This window comes from Microtus oregoni, unplaced genomic scaffold, assembly GCF_018167655.1.
Source record: "Microtus oregoni isolate MIOR12 unplaced genomic scaffold, Mior012 000070F_ref0000104, whole genome shotgun sequence".
Lineage (NCBI taxonomy): Eukaryota > Metazoa > Chordata > Mammalia > Rodentia > Cricetidae > Microtus > Microtus oregoni.
Genome location: NW_024543977.1, coordinates 1,984,904 through 2,012,826, shown reverse-complemented (window position 1 = coordinate 2,012,826; position 27,923 = coordinate 1,984,904). Strand labels below are relative to the sequence as shown.

The 27,923-nt window shown below is 39.7% G+C and overlaps 1 protein-coding gene across 9 annotated transcripts in view; it reads left to right on the top strand.

Moving 5' to 3' along the window:
- Positions 1–27,923, top strand: part of Arhgap21 (Rho GTPase activating protein 21) — a 123,779-nt gene that overhangs the window by 70,479 nt on the left and 25,377 nt on the right. For 7 of the 9 annotated variants that reach the window (XM_041641596.1, XM_041641600.1, XM_041641595.1 and 4 more), the window contains exons 5-9: positions 10,401–10,493; positions 11,972–12,050; positions 14,480–14,534; positions 19,716–19,745; positions 20,944–22,834. In XM_041641596.1, coding sequence (XP_041497530.1) covers positions 10,401–10,493; positions 11,972–12,050; positions 14,480–14,534; positions 19,716–19,745; positions 20,944–22,834 — 2,148 coding nt within the window. The remainder of the gene's footprint in view (positions 1–10,400; positions 10,494–11,971; positions 12,051–14,479; positions 14,535–19,715; positions 19,746–20,943; positions 22,835–27,923) is intronic. The other 2 variants (XM_041641601.1, XM_041641604.1) reach the window with 1 other exon arrangement.

Genomic DNA, 27,923 nt, shown 5'->3' with positions numbered 1-27,923 from the left:
ATTCTGTGCACTTGAGATATTCAAGTGACTTGTTTTCTCTTCTATAAACTCAGAGAATTTGAAAATATAGCTGAGTAAATTGGCAATAAACTCACTGTATTTTAACATATAGCTGAACAGGACCACTGCACGCTCACAGAACTTGAATATATAGCTAAGCAGATCTACTATTAACTCAATCGATTTTGAATCTATAACTTAGCATATTACTACTAACCCATGAAATTTGAATCTATAGCTGAGCAGATCCACTACTAACTCATTGAATTTGAATTTATAACTGAGTAGATCTACTATTACCCTGTGAAATTGAATATGTAGCTAAGCAGATTCACAGGATGGGTAACTTGTTTATAAACTTAACATAGAGTTGTCTTGTGATTTTCACATGTGAGACCTTTTTGTGTTTGTCTCATGGTTTTGGGGGCTGTGTCAGTCATTCATGTTAAGTAGCTGTTTAAGAAGATAAAACTTGGTTTGTGCTCAGTGTATGTGAGAAACCGTGCAGAGTACTCCGTCCATACTGTGGAGACTCACTGGAGTAGTTCGCCGATTTGCCTGTACGTTAACACTAAACTTATCTTTCAGCTATCCTTGCCGAAGTATTTACAGTATTTATGAATGAATCAACATCTGGGGTATAATTTGAAATGTTTCATAAGTATATGAGTGTGCTTACATGGAACAGGATATTCATAGCTCTTTAGATAGGCTCCTGGGGTTCGTGATATTAGCTGCCTGGTTCTGAGTATATGACATACATTACCATGGCAAAAAGTCTTAAAGATCTGAATGTATCTGATTTGAAAGAGTTTTAACATAAGTAAGTTCAAATATAGTCTTCTTATTAAGGTTTTAAAAGATTTTTTTAACTCCATTATTAAAGGTCAGGTTGTATAAAGGAAGTATGTATTTGATGAAGTATATGCAAGTGTGATTGAAACATGACAGATCTCATCCCGGTTCCATTCCGACATTATTAGAACTTGAGGTCAGGTTTTCTGAAACTGCAGATTGGGAGATAAAACTTGAATGTACTAACTAGCATTCTGAAAATGAGCATGCCAAATAGAATTTGGAGAACACGTTGATTTAATAAGTTACTTTTTCCCATTTGCTTTTGCCCTTACCACAAAAGAAGAAAAGGAGGATAACAAATCAGCTGTAGCATTTTAGTGTTTGATTATATGATACATGCATTTTTTAACATGAAGTAGTGTGTTTATTTTAGGATATTAAGATGACTTTTATAACTGGATGTGGTGACTCGTGCCTGTAATCACAGCCTTTAGAGTTGAGACAGAAGGGTTGCTGTGAGTTCAGGATCAGCCTGGTGACAAGAGCTAGTGCCGGTGGTAGTGCGTGAAGCATGGGCTGTATGACCGGCAATGGGATTGCTGGGTCTTACGGATTTTTTTCCCATTTATTTATTTGACGGTACTTTATACTGTTTTCCATAATGGTTGTTGTGTTGGTTAGTTTTATGTGAACTTGGCATATGCTAGAATAGAGCCATTGGCCATTTGGGAAGAGGGTCTCTTTGGTTTTTTTGTCAATGTGATTTTTACTCATTGACTAATAGCCTACTGCAATTTATTGGTCCCAGTTAATTTGCATTTATGTGTATAATGGTTATTTATTATTTGTATTGATCTTAGTTTTGAAAAACAACCTAGTAAAGAAATTCATATTTCAGTGGACTTGGACAATGCCACAGGCTCCACGGCTCCCTTGAGAGAACTGCCACTGAGCTCTTCTCCAAATCTCAGTGTTAAATGTTTTTGATAGTTAAAAGCCATGTGAAGAAAAATGAGTACATAAAAGGAATTTAGATATATTTTATAGGTTAAACCTTACAAATATTTTTATTTTTTAAATTTTTTTGAGATTATACTATAATTGCAGCACTTTTTTCTTTCTCTTTCCCCCCTCCAGCTTCTCCAATATACCCACCTCCCTACTCTAAAATTCATGGGTTCTTTTCTTTCGTAGTTTTTACTATTTTCGATTGTGTGTGTGTATTTCTTCCTAAATAGAACCTGCTCAGTCCGTACTACATTACTCGTGTATGTTTCCGAGACTGACCACTTGGTATTGATTAACCAGCCGAGGCACTCTTTGCTGTGGGAAGCTGGTTCTCCCATTTTGAGCATTCCTTAGTGGCCTATGAGTCTTTGTCTATGATTAAGGACACATTAGTTTCCCCTCGGTGTCAGCATGTTTATTGGCATTGTCTTTGTTTAACTCATGTTTGGGCTTTTCTGCCAATGTGACTTAATGGGTATAGCTTCTCTGACATTTCTAGGAGACAATTTTACAGCAAACATCCTGTTCTCTGGCTTTTACAATCTTTCTGCCCCTCTTTGGCAATGATCCCTTGAGCTTTAGATGTAGGAGTAACTCTTTCATATGTACCTCTGGAACTGAGCTTCACAGCTCTGCATTGTTCATTTTATATAATGATCTCCATCTGTTGCAAAGAGAAGTTCCCTTGATGAAGGGAGAGGACTGCACTTATCTGTGGGTATGAGGATAAATATCTAATAGGTGGTTAGGGGTTATGCCGACTTAGGAAAGAAGCAATTACAGGTTCTCCAAGATCTATGACTTCACTAGCCCCAGGTAACTGGCTAGATTTCCAAGACCAGGCATTACTTTTCTCTTGTTGAGCAATTAGATTGCTGTTGGTTACTGCATAGGTATGCATGCCACTATTGCACACTTGGGGTTATCATGCCATGCTGATTGTTGTGGTTTATAGGCATCATACATAGCTGGGTAAAACTATTGGTTGCTTCCTCCCTGACGCGTTTTGGTATCATAAGAGCTAGTTCTCAGGGAGGAGACATTCAGGTCAGATCCAACTCGGATCCTCTGGGTGGAAAATGATCTGCCCATATATTCAACTCCATGAGTTAATAGTGGATTTACTCAACTTTATATTCAGTTTCATGAGTTAATAGTGAATCAGTTCAGCCATATATTCAAACTTCATGAGTTAATTGCGGATCTGCTCAGCTATATATTCAAATTCAGTGCATGATGACTTAGCAATAGTGACTTAACTTCCACTTCTTGGAAGCAACCAGGGACTACAGCAGTATCCTACAATGTTCTGGGACTCTCTTTGACAACCTTGACCAATAAGAGGACTTCCCATGCTTGGTGTTACGGCTTTTGCTAAATAGTCTGGGGCTCTTGAGGGGAGCCTTATTAGCCCAGATGGGATAATTTCATTTAAACAGTGTATGCTTATGTATATTCAAACTTAGGTGTATTATATTTTTAGGTTGATAGATTAATAGTATGATTTCTCCTTTATGATATTTTTTTCTGACATCCTTACCATTAATTTTACCCTCTTCCCTCCTTCTGTATTTATCTCCCACCCTCCTTTGGTAATTAACACCTCCCCTAGTTTTCCACTCCCCTCTTTAGATCAGTCAATCAATCCCTGCCAAGGTATGCATTCCACTATTGATCAATCAATCAGTCTCTGTTGCAAGAGGACTGTTCATTGAGAAAATGCCTCCATACTGTCAGTTCTGCCTGCATTTTCTTTAGTAATGATTGATGGAAGACACAGCCCACTGTGGATCGTGACAGTTTAGGGCGGGTGGTCGGTCCTGAGTTGTGTATGAAAACAGCCATTGAAGCCATAGTGACCAAGCCTGTTACGTGGTGCTTCTCCTTGGCCCCGGCTCCAGTTCTTGCCTTGCCTTGCCTTTCCTCAGTGAGAGGAAGAGACCTGTAAGAGAAATAAACCTTTTCCAGTCCCAAGTTGCCTTTGGCCATGGTGTTTTATCACAGCAGTAGAAACTCTAAGACATCTGCACCACTTTAAGTTGCCACCAGTGGACAGGGCTTCCCTTTTTCTGGTCCTTGCCAGCACTTGTTACTTTTGTCTTCTAGTGCACTGTGGTTTTGGCTTGTATTTTTTTGCTACTTAGTGATGTGGAACGCTTGCTTTTACTCTGTGTTGACCACCTAATAATATGTCTGCTTAGAAGTGTCTGCTTATGTGTGTTGCCCATTTTTTTATCTGGTTGATTTTTTTTTTTGCTATTGAGTTTTTGTAGTTTCTTAATATTTTGGTTATTGACTTTTCAGAGGTGTAATTTGCAGTATCTTATTCTATGTGATATCTTCTGACTGTGATGATTATTTCCTATTTCTATGCAGAATCATTTTAGTTTAATATAATCTCATTTATTTATCAGCTTTTATTTGCTGTATTTCTGGGCAATGTGAATATATGTGTATACATATTTGTGTACACATGACAAAACTGTTTTTTCAGTCAATCATAGGTACGTTACTTTGTTCTAGAACTGTAGGATTCCATGGTTGTCATGATCTCTTTATGAATCTTTCAGGGTTGTTTTTGTGACTAGCCATCTTAGTTTGGGTTTCTATTGCTGTGAAGAAACCCCATGATCACAGCAAGTCTTACAAGGAAAACATTTAATTGGTATAGCTTGCTTACTGTTTCAGAGGTTCAGTTCATTATCATCATGGCAAGGGTGCATGAGGCCATGCAGGCAGGCATGGTGCTGGCTTCATCTTATCAGAAGGCAATAGAAAGTGGACTCGTGTATGATAAAGTGAAACTTGAGCAAAAGAGACCTCAAAGCTCACCCCCAGAGTGACACACTTCTTCCAACAAAGCCACACCTACTTCAAGACCACACCTCCTAATAGTGACACTCCCTTTGCCATTTTCTTTCAAACTACCACACTGGCATAGGTCAAAGATTGTTTCTTTACGATCTGTCTACTCTGTGAACCTTCATACTAAAAATTTTCAGGTAAGATAAATGCTGCAAGGTGATTCCAATTTGAGCATTCTCTAAAGAAGTTTGTTATAGATTTAAATCATCTCTCTTGACTTTAGAGATGTCATAATTCAGTCTGAGCCACCAATCTTTTTGTAGTTGGGAATCTAGTTCACAGCAGGGATATTGGAACATTTTGTGCTTGTACCTTTATGTCCTCTTCCCTTTCGTTTCTGTTTTCTTTGGACTGTGCTCTTCAGCTTCCTTCTAATATGACTGTTGAGTTTAATGGATAATTTCTCAGCCAGTGTTTTCTGATTACCTGCAGGGATACAAGGTTGATGTCTTCTCACAGGGCTTGTCTCCATCTGTGTGTAAACCTTGTCTGTGAACCTGGTTTAGAATAAAATGAGCGTAGTCATATATATTTAATATCTTAATGTTAATGCTCACAGCAACTTTGTCAGGTAGGCGTAACTACTGTTGTTACTGCATTGCAGATGAGCAAACTGGCACATGTAAGCAAGTCATGTAAAAAAATACTTGCCAGGTAAAAAAAAAGAGCGCTCAGTTAAATTTGACGCTCATATCAATAACTAATAATTAGTGAGAACTTATATCAAATACAAATTTTGGTAGCTGGATTGGAAAGTAAATGGTAAAGGTGGGGTTTTAAGCCATATGTCTTGGTATAGGGCCTGAGTTTTTCTGAAGTACTCCATTATCCTGGGCACAGAATACGACTTCCCTGGACATTCAGAATTGGATGGTTCCCCCTACCTGTATGTTACTAATTCTTTTTACTTAAGCACAGCTGATCACATTATTGTAAAGTTTATGTGCTCTCTGATTTTAAATGTTGTCCCGAGCCTTCAGTCAGTTCATGTGTGCTTTCTATGCCTTCTTAATCAAGTGTGGTCACTTCATTTAGCCTTTTGCACCCATGTAAGACCCTTTCATTTGCTTATTTTCTGCAAAGATAAAGATTTAGTTAGTTACACAAATATGCTAATATAAATACTTAGAGAAGGTCAATAAAAAGACACCAGAGTAAGATACTTGACCTTTTAAACATGTTCTGTGTCTTCAAAAAGTCAAGAAATGGAGAAAGAAGTAAAGGAAGGAAAGTGGAAGTGACTTTCTAAGAATCACCAAGGCAGCTGTCTGGAAACAGCAATAAGTCTCCCTGTTGGATTATTAAAACTCAGGATTGGGCTTTTCATTTTATATGTCCAGAAAGTGATCTGCAAAACCTAATGACTGATGAGATTGAATGACACACATCTTATTTACTTATTATCCTATTTTTGTTTGCTTGGTGTATGTGTGGCATATACATGTTTGTACATGTGTGGATGTGGGTATACATACTTATGCAGAAATGCAAATAATTTTGGGTGTCATCTTCTATCACTTTCTACTCTGTATTTTGAGTCATACTGCACTGAACCTGGAGCTCATGGTAACTGCTGGCCGGCCGGCCAGTGTGTCCCCGAGATCAGCTCGTGTAGGGCTGGTTATAACGGTGCGCTGCCATGCTTGCTTTTTATGTGGGTGCTGGAGATCCAAACTCAGCAAGAAGCACTCTACCTACTGAGCAGTCTCTTTACCGTTCATTCATTCATTCATTCATTCATTCATCCGTTAGGTCGTTTGTCCATTCATCTAAGACAAGGCTTGCTCTCTACCTTGGCTGGCCTCAAACTCGTGATCCTAATACCTCCACCTTCTGAATGTTTAAATTATAGGGATGTACTGCATATGAGCTCAAGTTGAAACAGAATTTCATCTCCCCTGCCCCGTGTGTGTGTGTGTGTGTGTGTGTGTGTGTACTGTTAAAATTAATGAGCCAAATGTCTTAACTCAAAATATAAAATCTGACTATAGAAATCGAAGACATATAAATTCCTACTGAGGCTTGCTTATATTTAAGGGATATATGAAGAACAGTTTTCATTTTTTATAAGAAGGATTAGATTAAACCCTGGTAGAATTTAGAAGAGAGTTCATTCTCAGCATATGTTATGGCTTATTGATATTATTGACCTCTTTTTTAATCGATTCTACCTCCATAGGCATAGTGTGATGATAGGCTTATCAATAACAAATTGATTTGGCTTCACAAAAGAAGCCATTGCAAAAGTAGTATTTCTTTTGTAAACATTTGGCCCAAATTATTTTGGTCAGCTCTCCTCTGTGTTAGTAAACTTCGCTACCAGAATTTTTAGCTGTTACCACATTGCTATCCAACTAACTTTTTATTATTTTGTAGAATGTATTAATAACCATTTGTATTTAATAAATATTTGTAGCAAGCTCTTATTTTTATTTTAATATTTTATGTGTATGGGTGTTTGCCTGCATGTATGTCTGTGTACCACATGTGTGCCTGGTGCCCAAGGAGGCCAGAAGAAAGTATCATATCTCCTGGAACTGGACTTACAGATGGTTATGAGCTGCCATATGGATACTGGGAATCAAACTTGGGTCCTCTGTGAGAGCAGCTGGGGCTCTTAACTGCTGAGCCATCTCTATAGCCTCTATGTTTTATATTTTTAAATGAGACAGATGAGAGACATCAATAGAAAACAAATGTCTTTTATTTTACAAACCTTCCTGTGAAAGCAATGTCTTGATAAAACATTAAATCCTTAGATCTTTAGCCAAAAAGACAAGTGGTTTTCTTTTAATGCTAGCTGTTGTAATGTTGGGTTGGTCACAAAGGGATCTAGCCAGACTAGCTTCTTTCTGGATTAGAATTCAGTGTTTGCATTTTGAATGACTTAAATTGAAATACATTTTTTCTTCATAGAAATTGCATCTGTGCATCACCTAAAATGGCAGTACATTATGGGAAGATGTCCCTAGGTGATTTTTGTCACTGAGTTAGTGTTGTAGTATCTGTTTGCATATATCTAGATGGGAATGTAACTCATTGGCAGAGCGCTCACCTAAAGTGCAAGCCCTAGGTTCCATCCCAGCACTACAAAGAAAAAACAGCTAGAAATGCAGATAGATAGCATGGCCTTTACACACCTGGTGCTGTTTGGTATAGCCACTGTTTGACAAAACGTTAGGCTCATGACTGTAACTGTAAGTGGGCTTGTCTAAATAAAGCTGGACCCCTGGATTAATGTCAGTTACTGAGATGCCATGTCACTCTGCCTCTGCCGAATGCTTCGTTTCTCATTCCTGCTCAGTCACAGTCTCTGGATCACGGTGCCTAGCTCCAAAGCCTGTGAGAGTTAGACTAATGTGTTTATTCATCAACTTTGTAAGTGCTTATTAGATGCCAGCTCCGTACCAACCATTCTCTAGGTGATGTGGATGTCAGGAAGAATCATACATTTCCCACCATTAGCTTTATTAGCCATACATACAGCAAATAAAGAAACAGATATACAGATTTTGTAGTGATACTTTCAGTGAATACAAATTAAGAACAGACATTTTCAAGTGGCAAAGGGGTCTGTGACTGTACCACCCTGAATGTTCCCAGCCATGCCTACTGACTTCTGAAACATAAGCAGTTGCTACTACAGTAGGATGGCTTAGGTGGTTGAGTTACTGCTTTAGAGGGCGTCTTTCTGATTACAGAGCTAGGTATGAACAGGAGTGACCGATTGATGGTCTGTTACTGAGAGATGTCTTTCGAGCCTCCTCTGTGCAGACATGAAGACAGTTTCATGTGGCTATAATGAAGCATTCTCCTATGTGGCATCCTCTTCTCCCCAGTGCTGCTACTTAGTAAGTAGCATTAGATTACCATATACATGCATATGTCTTGTTACTCAGTTACATTCTTCTTTAAAGGTCTGTGTCTTCTACTTCAGTGGTTCTCGCTAACCTCAGCTATCTGGAGCCGGTCTACAGACCATCATTTCTTTTTTTTTTTTCTTTTTTTTTTTTCGAGACAGGATTTCCCTGTGTAACAGTCCTAGCTGCTCTGGAAATAGCTCTTGTAGACAAGGCTGGCCTCGAACTCACAGGGATTCACCTGCCTCTGCCTCCCGAGTGCTGGTATTAAAGGCATGAGCCACCACCACAACCGGGCATTTTTAACTCAGCCCCCGGTGGTGCAGGCCACAAAGGTCTTAACCTTGAAAACTGTGGGCTCATCATGGTGTTTATCAGTCAGCTGGCCTGTTCTCTCTTCTTTGACTCTTTCCTTGACATCTATTTCTTGGAAACGTTCTTCTCACATTGTAGTGTTAGGGTCACATTGGAAACTTGTAAACAAAATGAAATTCCGTTTGGACCCTATGCAATTTTTATTCCATAAATGCTGGGATATCTATTTATAGGAGGGGCTGTGGACCAAAACTTGTGAAATATTGACTTTTTTTTTTTTTTTTTGGTTTTTCGAGACAGGGTTTCTCTGTGGCTTTGGAGCCTGTCCTGGAACTAGCTCTATAGACCAGGCTGGTCTCGAACTCACAGAGATCCGCCTGCCTCTGCCTCCCGAGTGCTGGGATTAAAGGCGTGCGCCACCATCGCCCGGCTAATACGTGGCTAAGTTGTTTAAGAGCTTATACTACCCTTGCAGAAAAACAGTTCCTGGTACCCAGGTTGAACTGCCTATAACTCCAACTCTAGAGGTTATAATGCCCTCTTCTGGTTTCTGCAGAAACCTAAACTCATCTATACATTCTCACACAAATACACATGCATACTTATAATTAAAAATAAAATCTTCTTTGAGAATACTGACTCTCTTAATTAGGCCTTTTATTGCTGTGAAGAGACACCATGGCCATAGCAACTGTTATAAGCAAATTGGCAGCTTACAGTTTCAGAGGTTCAGTTCATCATCATCATGTCAGGGAGCATGGCAGTGTGCAGGCAGACATGATGCTGAGGCTGAGAGTCCCACATCTTGCTGGCAATTGGAAGTCAACTGTCACACTGAACAAAACTTCAGCAAAAGAGACCTCAACGCCTGCCCCCAAAGTGCCACACTTCCTCTAAGTAGGCTGTACCTACATCAAACAAGGCCACACCTCTAGTAGTGCCTGTCCCTTTGGGGGGCATTTTCTTTCAAACCACTACACTGACTGTATTCATATTGATCATGTGCTTATTGTCACCACTACATTTCGTACCTATCTTTAACCAAGTGTTACACTATCTTGTCATTTATTTATGTCTGATTTTTCCCATCAGCTCTTAGAAGAAAGGACTGTCTTCACTGTTAGCACAATTTAGTTTTAGAAAGCAGTAGTCTGGGTGTTGCTGTGTAACAAGCTTTGGCATTTGTTAGCTCTGTGACCTTTGAAGATCTTTTACCCCTTCAAGACGTGGTCCTCTTTGTGCTCTAGTGGTCATTATATTTATTAACTATGGGAATTAGGAGCTGTACTGTAGGATATCATAGCATATAATTTAGTCATAAATATACAGAATATGCTCAGCAAATGGAAACCATCAATTGTTCTATGGCAGAAGCAAATAAATGCTCACTTAAGGAAAAGCCCTACAGTCTCGCGTTAGCATCCAGATTCAGGTTGTGTTTAATACTCTGAAAAATCTCTACCCCTGTTTTAATTAGCTCTCATTTTATGTTTGGGAGTTTTATTAAAATACTGTGAAGTAAAACCTTGATTTGGGATTTTTTTTCTTTCATAGGAAAGCAGAGAAACCGATTGGAGCCGATGGATACCATATTTGTTAAACAAGTGAAGGAAGGCGGGCCTGCCTCTGAGGCTGGATTATGCACAGGTGCTAGTCATCAGTGTCTCGTACATTCATTTCACCTTTCCTTACACATCTTTTCCTGGAGGTTTCTTTCCCTTTTCTAGTCTTCTATGTATGTATCTCTCTCTCTCTCTCTCTCTCTCTCTCTCCCCCCCCCCACCCACACACACATACACACATGTTTTTTGTTGTTGTTGTTGCTGAGATTGAGTTCTATTTTTCTTGAAACTCAGTGGATGTAGCTGAACGGACAGAACGATGAAACTTGATAAAAATCTGGGCACTTTTAGTTAAGACACAGACTTGCAGTCTCTTTACAATCTATAGTTGAAGTTTGACAAAAGGATCTCTAAGTCTGGAAGTGCCTGATCAGGCAGGAAACCTACAGAATGACTGAGCTTCCCTGAGTTCCTTCATTTCCAAGTATCAGTGGGAGTGGTCTACTGAGGGAGATTTAATAGCTGCTTGATACTATATTTTTCTAATTTAATTTGTGACATTAATAAAATTAACTCAAAATCAAAGCTTAGCAAATACTTTAGAATATTTTTGTTGTTTTTAATGCATAAAGCAATTCAAAATCGAAATTGACAGCCTCTACATGCTTCTTTTAGTTCCCTTTGAATAAAGTATATTTTCAGCTACGAATAAGTAGTGAGTACCACTGCTGAGATTTATGAGGCTGCATTATAATTATCCTTATCATATTTAAAGTAACTCTTATTTTAATATCATTAATATGTATAATATGCATATTAGTATCTACACATGCAGAGTTTCATTAGTGTATCACCTGTCATATTCCAGGTGTCACAGTTTTGAGACAGTAAGTAGGAGATAATGTGATAAGCACACAAAAAATTACTTTATTTCTATTTCCCGTTTTTCTGTCCTTTTTTCCTTTTTTTGCCCTTTTATTCCTGTTTTTTTGAGTAATCCAATATTTTTCTCCATTAAAATGAAGAGTAAATTAATAGATTCAAAGTACAAAAAACGCATATATTCGTCTTTAAGTTTCCTAGCACATTTATCAGTTATCCAGATATATAGTTTGGAGGAACACCGTAAGAAGTGAGGAGATAAAATCAGATGATCCTGTTGAACCGTTAGCATCATCTGAAGTATGATGGGAAGGGGAGGAGTACCTGAGGACAGGAGCAGCACCTGGGCCATTGCAGTTTAAGTTCATCAGTATCAGAATTCTTACTTGGACCATTGTCGTACTTCATGAGAAGTTGGAGGCATCAACGGGTGGATTTATTTTTGTAACAGGTACTTAAAAGTATGCAAGTATGTTTTAAAAATAAGGGCACATTGGATATAGGGTGTAGTTCAGGTAGCAAGCAGTTTGACCCCAGCACCACTAGAACAACAAAGAGAAGGAGCAGTCTCGGGAGCTACTTTACAGTTACCCAAAGCGAATTCTTTCCGGAGTTCCTAATGTGTTAGTTTGTTTATTTTTTTCTTTCTATTTAATTATTCTTTGTAATTATTCTTTGAAGGTGACCGGATTATAAAAGTCAACGGAGAAAGTGTCATAGGAAAGACCTATTCCCAAGTAATTGCTCTCATTCAGAACAGGTAGGATTCTTGAAAACTGATTAATTTTCGTTAAAATCCTATAGAGCAAGTAGGTTTCATACAATGCTGTGCTCCTCTAAGGGACTGGGGTGACATGGAGCTTTCTTCTTCAGTGGATAATGTGGCTGGTGTTTCCAAGCCTTAGCCCACTCATTGCTTAGTGGGCTTGCCAATTTGTAATGTTTACAATGTAAAATCCTTTGGGGTTGGAGAGCACATAGTATAGATAATATGAGTTTTCCACTTTGATTTGAAAGGACAAATATGTAATTTGCTTAAAATAAATCTGGAAATAAATGGACACTTGGTTTTCTAAAAAAAAATCTTAGTGAGATGCATATTTTTAATGTATTTTACCTGACAGTCTTATTGAATAAAATCATTAGCTTGTATTCCTTCATTTATTTTAACAATCTCAGCAAGCTATTCTTTTTAAATTCACTTGCCTGTAATCTACAGAAGGATAGAATTTTGAGTCTTAAAGGTAAATACATATTTATAGAATAAGTATCTATAAGACCACAAAAACAATTTAGTCTTCTTTCTTTCTCTCTCACACTTAAAAATTTTAAATAACTTTAAAAAAAAATCTGAAGTCAAAGAGGTCATGATATTGAGTTTCTATCAAGCGCACCATGACTCTAGCTCTGACTTCCAATCCTATCTCTTTTCTAAGAGGTTCTTCCCCAGTTCAGATTCATAACTTTTGGATTATTGAATGCTTCCTCTTTGCTTTCTTCACCTATTTAAAACTCAATTGAAATTCTTTATTTTCTAAAAGGTAAGATTGTGTGGGTATGTCTCAGTCAAAGACAACTTGAAGCATCTTCTTCCTCAGGAACACTGTCCACTCTGTTGAGACAGAGTCTCATTCCTGGAGCTCAGCAGGCTCTTAGTGCTATCTCTCCGCCACCCTAAGATTTTTATCCGGGGTTCTAGCTATGTCGACAGCAGTTTGTGCCATAGTTTAAATTATTTATACTAATGTCCTAATGCATTGCGTTGTTTTTACAATGAAATGATATGATCATGATTAATTGATCTCAGAGTATTCTATTTGATGTTTTAATATTTAATGAAATTCCTAGAGAAGCCAAGTCTTTAACTCTAGGTATTGGAGGCAAAGCTTCTGCAGAAGCAGCAGGAGAGATGTACACATTCTTCCTTTCCAGTAACCAAGATCATCACACCTACACCAGCATGCCAGTATATAACCTAATTTCTGTTTTCCCCAAATCCACATAATTCCTCTATTATTGGTACAGATCTTTCAGAGTAACACGAGAATAGTAGTCTTAAAATTTCTGCCACAAGCAATTTGATGCTGAGAGAAAAGCCTTTTATGATGTTAGTTTATGTCAGAAAGTTGCATAGCAAGGGCAGAGCAGCTGAAAGCTCCGGGGCTACAGTGACTGTCACTGCCGGGGACGTCTCTGTACATTATGTGTGTTTTTGACATCCTGAAATGCGGGAATGCAGGGGCTGTTAGTTGTGTTTGCACCCGTGGCTCATTGGTTTACCAACCTCCTGAAATTATCAACCTAAACAGATACGGACAAAGTACTGAATTTTGAACTTTTTTCCATTTTCCGTTGGGATTATTTATTAGTCTTTGAGGGTATCAAAGGGAAGCTGTGATAATAGGTTAAGACAGCCCCACGATCCTAAATATGAATGCAGGCCATGTCACAGGGCTCATTTCAGCTCCTCTTGAGTTCTCTTTCCTCCCCTTTTCTTTCCTGTGCTGCAGATCAAACCAGGCTCTGGCAAATGGTCTCCCACTGCCCTGTGCAAACCCAGGGAGCCGTCCCCAACAGAAACCTGCAGTGCCAGCATGAAAACGCTTTAGGCTGTACCTAAGGTTCTGAGATTAAATCCTAGTGATAAAACAAATAGTTGAGGTGATGCTGAAAACTGAAATTATGTTCACCACGTCTGAGGCCAAGATGGAATTTTCAAAATTAGGAAGTTTAAATCTGCTTAAAATGTTAAATTTGAGGGGCTGGGATATAGTTCAATCCCCAGAACCTAAAAGCATCAAAGCAAGAAAGTCACTAGAAGAGTTCCTGGCTATTTTGTGTTAATAAATTTTAAGTTGATAATAAAAACCAATAATTTGTCTTATGGCTCAAATAAGCAATTAAAGACTCATATTCTGATATTTTTACAAGTTTTGTCCTCAAACTGTTTATTATGTAACAGTTTATTTCTGAGTTAGCAGCATGTCATAAAGACAGCTCAGTTGCTTATGAACTATGGAAACTTATGTGGGGTGCCCTCTTTTGTATGTCACCTACCTCTGTGCAAACAGCTTCTTTCATATGGTTTGTTTTGAAAGTGATGGTTTAAAAGTGCTCCTAAACCAAGCATTCTGAGTTAGAGTTTCTTGTTAGCCTCCTGCCTCCTGACAGTGTTGTGCTCCATTTCAGTGACACCACACTGGAGCTCAGTGTTATGCCAAAGGATGAAGATATCCTCCAAGTGGTAAGCTTTCTTCAAATAGAAATTGTTCATAGACATGAATATTAAGGTAATTTTAAAAAGAAGGGGATTGCATCAAAAGAGTTTGCAGATCAAAACCACCCCCTGATTGACTCTCTCAGCAGTGTGTGGCTGTGTTCTTTATAAGAGAACGAGAGACTGTTGTCCGTTATTGGAACTAAGTGTCGTTCATGGGACTGTTTTATATTCTTCAGTGAGCTCCCCTGAAGCAGAGGCCTGAATCTTGGGCCTTGGGCTTGCTAAGGAAGCTCTCTGCCTCTGAGCTAATCCCCCAGCCTCCAGTTTCACAAGAGACTATTAATGTTACCATTTAGGATGAAATTCCTGAACAGTCAAGCCAAGTTGCATTATGGGTATCCTTTGACGCCAAGGCCAAACATCAGAGTGTGTACGCACATCTTTAGGGATTAGAATTTTTGTTTTTTGATGTGTAAATAAGAGTTTTTAGAAAGTAGGTGCTAACTTTTCTTATAATTGTTAGCCCTTTAGAAGTAAGTGTTCATTGTGAATGGACTCTGCAGCTTAGTGGGAAATGCATTTGAGTAAGTGAAACAGTGTGGGCACGAAGTGGGCGTGTAGTCTAAAACACTTTCCTGAGTGCAAGAAGGGTTAAAGGATATCAAAAATAAAACTTTCGCTTGAAATAATATTTTCAGTGGACTTGGCAAGTCATTAGCATACAGGAGGTGGTGATGATCTCTTCTCAGTGACTTGTTTTTAACTCACAGCTAAATTCAATAAAACAGGGATGTAGCATGATTAATTAAAAACCCAGAGACAGATATTGGGGTTCTCTCTAAAGGTCAGAAAAGTAAAACAGCTAGCCACTGGCTCTTAAGCCTCTGCCTTAGTCAGAAATGGCAATCCTGCGTCCAGGAGTCCTCAGAATGAGACTGTGTCTGAGAGCTGTCTCCTCCCATCTTGTATTCTTGTCTAGGACTGGGATTAAAGGTGTGCACCACTACCACTCGGTTTCAGTGTGGCTACTGGGATTAAAGGTGTGTGTCACCACTGCCTGGTCTGCATGGCTGACCAGTGGGACTGTTTTACACTCTGATCTTCAGGCAAGCTTTACTTATTAAAACACAAATGAAATATCACTACAGAGGGACAGGAGTTTGAATGTAACCTAACGAGATTTTAAACAGTTTTTTGTTAAGCAAAAGCATCAGTAAGGAGACCCTGGGGACTCATCTTATTTGCTGACATATTATAGATGAATTAGCTGATTCGTGGAGATGAACCCAAGTCTCCTCAAGGCATACTGGCTTTCTTTAGGAATGGCTCACTATTGGTCACAGAATATTCTTCCTAAGTATGTGGACTAGGGCCTGGGAGACTCAACCAGAAACGTGTAGGTACAGTGTAGTGACAGAATAGCATTAGTGAGTGAGACTGATGCTTCCGGTAACTAGACTAGAGGTGGAGGACTTTTCTCTAATGCTCTGTTGGCTTCAGTGCCACAGAGTGCTCTGTGATTTCGGTAAACCCGGAAGCGGAAGACTTGAGGATAGACCACCTTTCAAGCTAAGTTGTCATGACCTTTAGTTACTTTTCCTTGCCAGCAGCAGGTACTGCTGGAACAGTGTGGCTAGTATTGTCCTAAATTTCTAAGTTTGTAATTGAGTGCAGAAATCTGTGATAGATGAAGGATGACAAACAACTTCATGCAGCTGGCAAAATAGCTTCCTAATAAGATCAGGAAGTGGTGTGGTGGTGCACGCCTTTAATACCAGCATTTGGAGCCAGAGGCAAGTGGATCTCTGTAAGTCCAGGACAGCCAGGGCTGTTACACAGAGAAACCTTGTCTGAAACAAACAAACAAACAAAAATACAAAGAAAAATCAGTAGAAGAAAACTAGGTCATTCTGCTGTATAATTCTTTGCAGCAAGAATACAATAAAGTATAGTGCAAAGCATTGTAAACATAGGGTGGCATGGCATACAGGTCTAGGCCCAGAACAAAGACTATGGTAGACCAAAATCTAAAATTTACTCTTGAAAATATTTTACAAATTACTTCAATCATAAATTTAAAAACATGTACCCTCAATGATAAATCTCCACCTTTATATTTGGTCTTAACTCTGATTTTAAATTGTTTAGAAATTAAAAGGGCGTCTATATAAAATAAAATTGATGCATAATATGCATTGTTCTGTGAAGGACAATAGACTATGGCTACTTTTTGAAGCATAGTTTTTATGGGATTATGGACAAGCTTTGCCTTAATTAGGGTTTCTATTGCCGTGAAGAAGACACCATGACCATGGCAACACTATAAAGGAAAATATTTAATTTATTTAATTGGGACTACCTTACTGTTCAGAGGTTGGTTTAGTCCATTATGGCAGAAAGCATGGCAGCATGCAGGCAGTACTGGAGAAGTAGCTGAGAGTTCGACGTCTGTATCTAGGTGAGAGAGAGGGACACTGGGCCTGACTTGAGCTTTTGAAACTGCAAAGCCCACCCCCGGTGACATACTTCCTGCAGCAAGGGCAGGGTCTGTGGCAGACTCTTGATGGCTCTGTGGTGACTATTTTCATTCAGACCAAAACAAGCATCATTATTGGAGTTACTATAAATATGCAAAAAGAATCAAAGGGTTTTTTGTTTTTGTTGTTTGGTTGGTTGATTGGTTTTTAACCTTATATAGAAATATACTGTATTTTGGTATAGATCCTGGGGCTTAACTATTTCACAGGGGACCTTGAGGCCTTACATAGTACTTACATTGAATTTAAATTCATTTTTAATTTTGAAGTATCCATTTGTGTTTAAAAAGAAAAACAACGTTAAGAGTAGCTACATAAGCAATCTTAATGATACTGAAATAATATAATTTCAGGTAAATGTTTTTTTCATACAGGATGATTTAATATTATCATAAAAGAATACAAATAGACATAATTACATAAGGACATAATTGCTTTGTTTTGCTTACGGGGTATTCTGTGCCATTTAATTGGTGCCCACTGATAATTTAAAGGTTCCCTGATGTGTACTTAAAGCACTGGTGTGTTGGACCATGATTACTTGTTGAAAGAGTTGATGCTGTGTAACCAAGCACATGAGAAGAAGCACATCGTTATGGTTGTGAGCAAGTTGGAATTATTAATTCTCTTCCCAGAACATAAAGTTATATTTTCATACTCAGTGTTCATTTGCCTTAAAAGATTGCATATTCTGATTCCATCCAAGTGACCTGTTCTTATGAATATATGTCTTTCTTTATGGAGCCCAGAGCAATCTTCAGATGTCATGGGAGAAAAAGCATTTTGTAGTTGTGAGTTCTCTGTCCCTAACTTGTTTCCCCAGTATTCCTTGGGACTAGTTTGGGCTATATATTTATGCTTTTTTGGATTGCCACATATAACCCTGGGTTATTCTCCAGTACAACAACCTTAGGAATAAAATACTTGTTAATTCCTCCATGGGTGGTTAACTGGTGAGACCATTTGTTCCCAAATTTAGTGTCCAGAATTTCTGTGTAGAAATTTTGGCTATATCTAAAGAAAATAAACATTTAAAATATTTTATAGATAACGTTCCTCTTCAAAGTTGGCTAAATGAGTTACCTTTGAATTATTGCAGAATGACCTTTTCAAGCATGTATAAAACCTGTGGGGGTAAAAATGGGCTTTTATGGGGAGTAAGTATGTGTATGTTCTCTTCAAGTACAGTGTGTTTTATCTAGTGCAGGAGAAGTTTGCCAAAGCTTCCCAGTTTCCCTGACATTGCCGGCTGTAAGGACACAAACCCACTGCAGGAAATACTGCAAGAGTCCATGAAGCTCTCTTAGGTCATTGTGTGTGTGTGTGTGTGTGTGTGTGTGTGTGTGTGTGCTGTGTGTGGTGTGTGTGTGTGTGTGGTGTGTGTGCTGTGTGTGCTGTGTGTGTGGTGTGTGTGGTGTGTGTGTGTGGTGTGTGTGTGTGTGTGTGGTATGTGTGTGTGTGTGTGGTATGTGTGTGTGTGGTATGTGTGTGTGTGTGGTGTGTGTGTGTGTGGTGTGTGTGTGGTGTGTGTGCTGTGTGTGCTGTGTGTGTGTGTGTGGTGTGTGTGTGTGGTGTGTGTGTGTGTGGTGTGTGTGCTGTGTGTGGTGTGTGTGTGTGTGTGGTGTGTGTGTGGTGTGTGTGTGTGGTGTGTGTGCTGTGTGTGTGGTGTGTGTGCTGTGTGTGTGTGGTGTGTGCGTGTGTGGTGTGTGCGTGTGTGTGTGGTGTGTGTGTGGTGTGTGTGTGTGGTGTGTGTGTGTGGTGTGTGTGCTGTGTGTGTGGTGTGTGTGTGCTGTGTGTGTGTGTGTGGTGTGTGTGTATGTGCTGTGTGTGTGTGTGTGTGTGGTATGTGCACATGTGTCACAGAAAAGCAGTGACATGGACTTAATCAATGTGAAAAAACTAGGCTTGTTATGTACATAGCCAAGATGCATACTTCATGTTCACATTTACAGTGTTTATGCTATAAAAATATTATGGTGTGTGTGTTTATAAATTTAGCTTCTATTTCTCAACTGCACTCAAGACTGTTCTGTAATACCTATTACTACTACAAGTTATACTCTGGAAGTGACTTTTTATGTCTAGTTGAAAGTTATTTAATAAATGAATAAAGCACTATAAAAGACATTGTGTTGAAAGATCTTAAGAATAATCTATTTAAACCAAAGCGTTGTTTCCTCCCGTCATATGGTGAAGTTGTCTGTAGTCAGCTGACAGTCTGTGGTTATGCTCTGATCTACCAGGAAGGAGGAGGGTGCACTATTTTAAATGCATAATAGAGGCATTCACTTAGTCTGGAAGCAGGGATGAAGGTGCTCAGGGGAAGAGAGAGGCAGCAATGCTGATCGTGTTGAAGGGAAGCTTGCACATTATCAGGTAGCTGTGAATATTGGAGAAAATGCCTGTCAGGTCTGTGTGTCACTAGATGTATTCTGCTTCCAAGAGTCAACGACAAATCCAATAAGAACCAGATAAGAGCTTGAGAATAAGATGCTCAGTGGATACTGAAGTTATTCTTACGCTCCACTGCCCTTTACTCTCTTGGTACCTTCCGGGGAAATCATTATAGGTGTATTTTTAGCTTGCTGTTTCCAGCATCAATATGACAACATGATTCTGTCTTTATATCAGTAAGCAACTTCTACTGTGTTTTCCCATTTTCTGCTAGCTACAATTTACAAAGGATGTCACAGCACTGGTAAGAGTTGCACAGTAGCCATTTCCTTGTTTTTAAAGTTATGTTCCATAGCGATTTGTCAAAAGCCAATCTATTACAATTGTAAGTTTGCTTACTCATACTCATTTGCAGAAGCGTTTATGTAACACGTGGTTTTCCTTCCTCCACCGTTATGTTTTGTTTGTACTCTAGAACTAGTATTAAAGCATATTTATCTGCATTTGTATTTTTCCTTAAGTATCTCACCCTCTCCTTAATCCTTTGCCGTGATGTGGTAGCTGCATGTGAGCTTGGCAGGCTGTGTAGTGTGAGGGCGGGTGTGCTGCCAGGCAGGAGTTACTCATTTGATCTGGGTGACAGTCGCCACACCTGACTGCCCAGCTGCACATAACCCTGTGGGGCATCCGTGAGCTCTGTTTGTGTGGAGCTTTTCTAATTAAATTTCAGTTCTTAAAATTTTGAAAGTATTGCTAGATAAATTTATAAATTATAAAAGTCAGAGCTGCGTGCATGCTTCTTAGTAATTGAAGTGCCTTGAGAAAGGCCAGTTTATCGAGTAATGTTTGCTGAACTTAAAATAATAAAAAGTTTATATTCAGAAAGATGAATTATCTTTTTCATATTTTTGTTCTTAATATATGCTACCTAATTTCTCAAATCTGCACATTCAGTGACTTTAAATATGAAAATATTTAGCATGGCTGTTTAGGGACTTAATTTTCCAAGGTGATTTTTTTAAAAATTCTTTATAGTTAATTGACAAGCCATTTTAGTAAATGTTAAATTTGTTATAGTATTAACCTTAAACAACAATGTATTTGGGTAAGACTTTTAATATTTTGACTTTCTTCCCTTGCAAACATTTAGAATCTTCTTTTGCTGGGATTTATTAGACAGTCATTTAACCTATTGACTGCCCAAAAATCTTAAAGCTTAAATGGAGAGATTTTAGAAATGGCGTATTATCTCTGATTGGTTAGGAGCAATATTATAGGTCTCATGAACCTCTTGGAACAATTAATGATTGCAGTTTGTATGTGTGGCATGTTCTACAGTTTATTCAGTTTCTTTAAGGATAATTCTTGAGGATATGCAGTGCTGTGCTTTGTATGCATGTAATAGTAAGCATCATTCAGGGTTAAGGTAGGGCTTACTTAGTCAAATAGTGAACTACAAACATGAAAATTATTTGTGATACTTTTCTCTGATTTCCATACAGGCATATTCTCAAGATGCCTACCTGAAAGGCAATGAAGCTTACAGTGGCAATGCCCGTAACATACCTGAACCTCCACCAGTTTGCTATCCCTGGTTGCCATCCACTCCTTCAGCCACGGCACAGCCAGTTGAAATATCTCCTCCAGACTCCTTACCGAACAAACAGCAGACCAGTACACCGGTCCTGACACAACCTGGCCGGGCTTATAGAATGGAAATACAAGTGCCTCCATCACCAACGGATGTTGCAAAGTCAAACACAGCAGTGTGTGTTTGCAGTGAAAGTGTGAGGACTGTCATTGTGCCTTCTGAGAAGGTGGTAGACTTGTTATCCAATAGAAACAACCATTCAGGTCCTTCGCACAGAACTGAAGAAGTAAGGTATGGTGTAAGTGAGCAGACCTCTTCAAAAGCAGCATCAAGAACCACATCACCGTCATCAGTTCCCACTGCCCACCTGAGTCATCAGACCACAGGCTCCAGATCGCTGGAACCTTCTGGAATTTTACTTAAATCTGGAAATTACAGTGGACATTTAGAAGGAGTCTCAAGTAGTAGACCTCAAAGTGTGGATTCTCCCTCTGTGTCTGTCAATCACTATTCCCCAAACTCCCATCAGCACATAGACTGGAAAAATTATAAGACTTATAAAGAATACATTGATAATAGGAGGTTGCACATGGGTTGTCGGACAATTCAAGAAAGGTTGGACAGCTTAAGGGCTGCATCTCAGAGTGCAGCGGACTATAACCAGGTGGTACCCACCCGCACTACTTTGCAGGTACGACGTCGAAGCACCTCTCATGATCGAGTGCCCCAGTCGGTTCAGATCCGGCAGCGCAGTGTATCTCAGGAAAGACTGGAAGATTCTGTGCTGATGAAGTATTGCCCAAGGAGCGCGTCTCAAGGAGCGCTGACCGCGCCACCTGTTAGCTTTAGTAATCATAGAACTCGTTCATGGGATTACATCGAGGGGCAGGGTGAAGCCACAGCCAGCGTCAGTTCTGAAAGTCAGATGCCTGACTCAAATGGGGAACGAAAACAGACATATAAGTGGAGTGGATTCACCGAGCAAGACGATAGACGAGGTATTTGTGAACGACCCAGGCAGCAAGAAGCTCACAAACCTTTCCGAGGTTCAAATTTGACTGTGGCCCCTGTTGTTAACTCCGATAACAGGCGACTGAGTGGTAGAGGAGTGGGGCCTGTTTCACAGCTTAAAAAAATCCCACCAGACCTCAGACCACCACATTCCAACAGAACTTTTCCAACTACGAGTGGGATGTCACTGCCACGGGGTGTTTCACAAGACAGGTCCCCACTTATGAAAGTCCGAAGCAATTCTCTGAAAGCGCCTTCTGCACCTGTCTCCAAACCATCCTTCAGCCAGCACTCACTGGTGTCCACGAAAGACCAAAGGCCCGTCAATCATCTGCATCAGCATAGTCCACTGAATCAGCAGACATGGTTCAGACCTGAAAACACCCTTGAGCACCAGCTGGGGACTGAGATGTCCCCATGTTTACCCGGAACTTCTGCTAAGACAGGGCCTCAGCTCAGTGAGAACTTGGGAACTTCAGATTTAGAATTATCTACCAGTCCAAGGAATGGAGATTTAAACTTACAGGAGGCTGAAATTCAGCAGCCAGGTGTGCTAGATAATAAAGAATCTGTCATCCTAAGAGAAAAACCTCCATCTGGTCGCCAGACGCCGCAGCCTTTAAGACATCAGTCTTACATCTTGGCAGTGAATGACCAGGAAACGGGGTCAGACACCACCTGCTGGCTGCCAAATGATGCTCGCAGAGAGGTTCATATAAGAAGGATGGAGGAAAGGAAGGCTTCAAACACCAGTCCGCCTGGTGATTCCCTGGCTTCCATCCCATTTATAGGTGAGCTCAGAGATGCTCCATAGTGTTGACTATGTAAAAATGTTTTCAGAAAAAATGGGATTTATATTCCGTAAGCACAGACATTTTAAACTGCTTTCAAAGCATTTTAAGTGTTGTTTACTTGTTTGTTTTCAGTGCTGGGGATCAGACCCAGTGCCTTATGTGTACTAGGCAAGCGCTTCCCCAATGAGCCACAGCACCCCTCTCTAAATATTAAGTTGTGCTTTGGTCAGAGCCATTGCTTCTCCTCCTTAAAATTATTTCCATTAGATATTTTCCTTTAGAAGTGAACTTAAATCTCATGTTTTTTTGGAGACAGGGTCTCAGTAGGTAGCCCAGGCTGGCTTTGAACATATGGTTCTGCCCCTCCACTGGCCAAGTGGGCTTACAGGTTCTCATAATCTCTTCTTAGTTTTCGTTAAATCAGTTTCTACCATCTGTGGTCAAGAGACTCAATGGCCAGTTATACCTAGTTGTTGATCCAGGCATGCCCTTCCCTGCTACGTCAGTAGTCAGCAGCTGCTAGGTCATAGAGGCTGGTGCAGGGAGGGACAGACTCCTGGGCAGGAGCTCCTATGTTGTCACCCACATGGGGGTGGGCCTTTTATGATGCAGCTGCCTTTGAGTCGCTCGTGCTTCTGTAGGTAGCCCCCCACCCATTTTCCTGTAAGTAACCACTAGGGACTCTAGTAGTTCACTGAGGTTTTAAACAAAACAAAAAATAAGAGGTAGGAAAGCTTTGAACATTAGTAATGAGCCCTGCATCTGAGCAGTGTGAAGCACGCTGTAAAGAGGGACCGTGCGTAGGTGTGCAGAGGCCCTGCTTTGACACCAAGGCATGGTCTTACAAGTTTATGATAGGCTCTCCGTAGCTTTGTAATGTAACTTGTCAATTTCTTACATTTTTCTCTCTAGAGACACTTTAAGCTGTTGAACAATTGAACTGTCACGTAGCAGTATCCAAATCAGCTTAAAAGAGTCAAGAATAGTGTCAAGTTTTTATAAGTCGGTTATTTTCATTGTGAGGAGAGTTTCAGCCAAAATTATACCCACATTCAAGTTTGTATCCTTACTGCCAAGCCTGCTGAATAGTTCTTGTTGTACATAGAATGTAATAGCTCACCTACATTGGTAACTGAGGACTAATGGTTTGTATGTATGTGTTCTACAACCTGAAGCTACATTTCACAGGTCAATGAGATCTTACCAGAGTGACAGCATCACATTTTTTTTTCTGCATTGTGAGATGTTAGAATAAGATAACATGGAATATATTTAGTTTTTAAGTGCTGGGAGATAAAATGAGAATCAACTATTTATTAAAAAGCATCCATTAACTAAAATACAGAGTAGTTGTCTCTATAATTCTGTGTATACGCATATTCATGAAACAGAGTGTCTTACTGGATTACTCAGAGAGAACAGAGTGCTCCAGGGCTGGAGTGGCGGGGCTTCAGCAGCTAACAGTGCTTCCTGCTTTCCCAGAGGACCTGAGTTGGTTCCCAGTTCGCCCGCACCACATGGCACACAACTGCCTGGAACTCCAGCTTCAGGGGATCCATCTGATGGCCTCCATGGTACCCGTACACGTGATATATACTCACATGGATGCATATACAAAATAAAATTCAGCCAGGTGGTGGCAGTGCAAACCTTTAATTCCTCAGTTGAGGCCAGCCTTGTCTACAAAGTGAGTTCCAGAACAGCCAGGGCTACACAGAGAAACCCTGTCTAGAAAAACAAAAAAACAAAACAATAAAATCAGACTTTGCAAAGAGAATAAAAGTGCTCACTGACTCCCTTCGTCGTTTTGAATACTTACTGAAGCCTTTCTCCTAATTCCTACAGAATACATCTGTTTTAGCACTTCTAAAGTTACACAGTGTAACAGCCCTCTTAAAGCCTACTCACATAGCCTGTGGGCATGTGGCACGAGTTACACAGCACCAGGCGTAGAGGCCGAGACCTAAGGTTCTTTGACTGTTCTCCCACTGTGGAAAACTGTCCATCCCATGATCAGCCTCTCAGAAGTTCCCAAGCTTGAGGTGGGCAGCCTGGCACCTTCTGAGTTATTTACAGCATAGCCCAGCATTTATAATACTTCTGCTTGAAGTAAAGACACTGAAAGGAATATAATTTTAGTATTCATCTGATTTTTAGAAAATAAGCTTTCTTTTTACTTAACATATTTACCCTTTTTCTTTGATGCTTTCAGCTTTTTGATTAAAAAATCCATTCTTGAAACATTAGATTCCAAAGACCTTGTCATGTTAAGTAGAGGTTGGAGAACTTTTATGTTCATTTTTTAATTCATAAAACCTCAGTACTTATTACTGGGCTTTAAATTTTATCCTACATGTTTTTCATTACCTATTGGTTATATAAATACACATTCTAGGGGTGGTTAGGATAGATAACAAGATCCGAGTGGAGAGAAGAGAATGTATGCAACGCTCCCCAAAAAGCTTTTAGAGAACACAGATTCCATTAGACTGTGTTATTGAGAATTGTTTATTCAGCAGCCAAAGAAAGCAAAAAATGTTAGCTTACATGGAAAATAAATTTTTGTCTTTTTACTGTAACAGTCTCCAAGTCATTAATATATTACTAGATGCTGGGAATTTCCTAGGGTTAGTAGATCTTAAAAATATTTGGTAGTACATTCTTTTGTTTAGATTATCTAATGGCGTCAGTGTACTATAAGACAAATTTTGGAGGCTGGGCGGTGGTGGCGCACGCCTTTAATCCCAGCACTTGGGAGGCAGAGGCAGGTGGATCTCTGTGAGTTCGAGACCAGCCTGGTCTACAAGAGCTAGTTCCAGGACAGGCTCCAAAACCACAGAGAAACCCTGACTCGAAAAACAAAAAAAAAAAAAAAAACAAAAAAAAAAAGACAAATTTTGGTATATGTTGACCTGTTTTGTGGTACTTTATTCAAATTTAAGTAACAAAGAAAAAAATTAAGGCTTGCTTTTGTGCTATCAAACCTAGAGGTCCTGTTATTTTAATAATGCTTTTTGTTACTTGAAAACATTATAGATTAATGTCCTCACATATCAAATGCCTTCTCTTTTCCCCCAAATACCAATGTAGAGCCAGTTCACTTATTTAGCTGTCTGTCAGGCAGAACGAAGGTCTTCAGCAGGGGTTTCAGCCTGTGCATCATGATCGCTTTTGGGGTCAAATGACCCTTTCACAGGGATCACATGTCAGATGTATTTACATTGATAACAGCAGCAGAATCACAGTAAACATGTAGCAGCAATGAAGTAAAATGAAGGTAATTTTATGGTTGGGGTGACCACAACATGAGGAACTGCCTTAAAGGGCCACAGTATGAGGAAGGCTGAGAACCACTGAGTTACAGGAAGAAAATTCTCTACGTATTTTATTACACATTTATTTAACTTGTAACATCAATCTTTTACTACACAATGTGGGGAAAATGCCAACATTTCATTTTTATTTTCTTATTTATTTTTTTAAAAAAGAAAACAATCTTTTTTCATTTTATGTACCGAACTCAGTTCCCACTCTCTCCCCTCGTCCCATTCCTTCTACCTTCCCTCCCCCCCACCTCCCATCCACTCCTCAGACAGGGTAAGGCACATTGCTTTGAGGCCCTCCCTACTATATCTAGGCTGAACAAGGTATCCATCCAAAGAGAATAGGTTCCCTTAAAGCCAGTACAAGCAGTAGGGATAAATCCTGATGCCACTGCCAGTGTCCCCACAGTGTGCCCCAGCCACTGTGTTACTGTAACTCACATTCAGAGGGACTAGTTTGGACCTATGCTGTTTCCTTCCCTGTCTGGCTGAAGTTGGTGAGCTCCTATTAGCTCAGGTGAACTGTTTTAGTGGGTATCCCCATCATGGTCTTGACCTCTTTGTTCATATTCTCATTCCTCCCACTCTTTAGCTGGACTTTGGGATCTCAGTCCAATGCTCCAATGCAGGTCTCTGCCTCTGTTTCCATCAATCTATGGTGACATTTAAGTTATTCATCAATTTGACTCCAAGACAAGGCCAGTTTGGGCACCCTCGCTATTGCTTATGGTCTTTGCTGAGGTCATCCTTGTGGATTCCTGGGAATTTCTCTAGTGTCAGATTTCTTGCTAACCCGTAATGGCTCCCCTCCATCAAAGTATCTCTTTCCTTGCTCTCATCTCTGTCATTCCTCCATCTTGACTATCCTGTTTCCTCAAGTTCTTCCCCTTCTTCCCTTCTCTTCCCCTTCTGCCTTTCTCTACCCACCTCCGTGCTCCCAATTTTGTCAGGCAATCTTGTCTACTTCTCCTTTCTAGTTGGATCTATATATGTTTTTCTCAGGGTTCACCTTGTTACTTAGCTTCTCTAGGGTCGTGACTGTAGGCTCCTTTGCTTTATAGCTGTATCCACTTATGAATGAGTACATACCATGTTCATCTTGGGCATATACCCAAAGTACGCTCAATCATACAACAAAGATATTTGTTCAACTGTCTTCATAGCAGCATTATTTATAATAGTCAGAACCTGGAAACAACCTAGATGCCCCTCAACTGAAGAATGAATAAAGAAAATGGAGCACATTTACACATAAGAGTACAATTCAGCGGTAAAAAACAATGACATCTTGAAATTTGCATGCAAATGGATGGAAGTAGAAAAAACATCCTGAGTGAGGTAACCCAGACCCAACATTTCCTTTTTAAATCAGAAACTCTGGACTGAGAGCAAGGAGAGCCTGCATAGGACCAAACTAGGGTCCTATGTACGGGTGACAGTTGTGTGTTTTGGGCAGTCTGTGGGACCTCTGACAACTGGACCAGAATGTATCCCTACTATTTGAACTGGCGTCTTGGAACCCATTCTCTTTGGAGGGATACCTTGCTCAGCCTAGATATAGTAGGGAGGGCCTCAGTCCTGCCTCAAAGAGATGATGACTTTTAGATAGCCCAACAGCTACTGGTTAGCGTATAGAAATGCTGCTGTTTTGTATGTTGATGGCTATTTTTGTGTCCTGCAGTATGACCAAATTTATTTACTTGTAATAATGTAATGACAGTTATGTTGTTCTTGAGTTTTATTTCTAAAATAGGGTCTCAGCG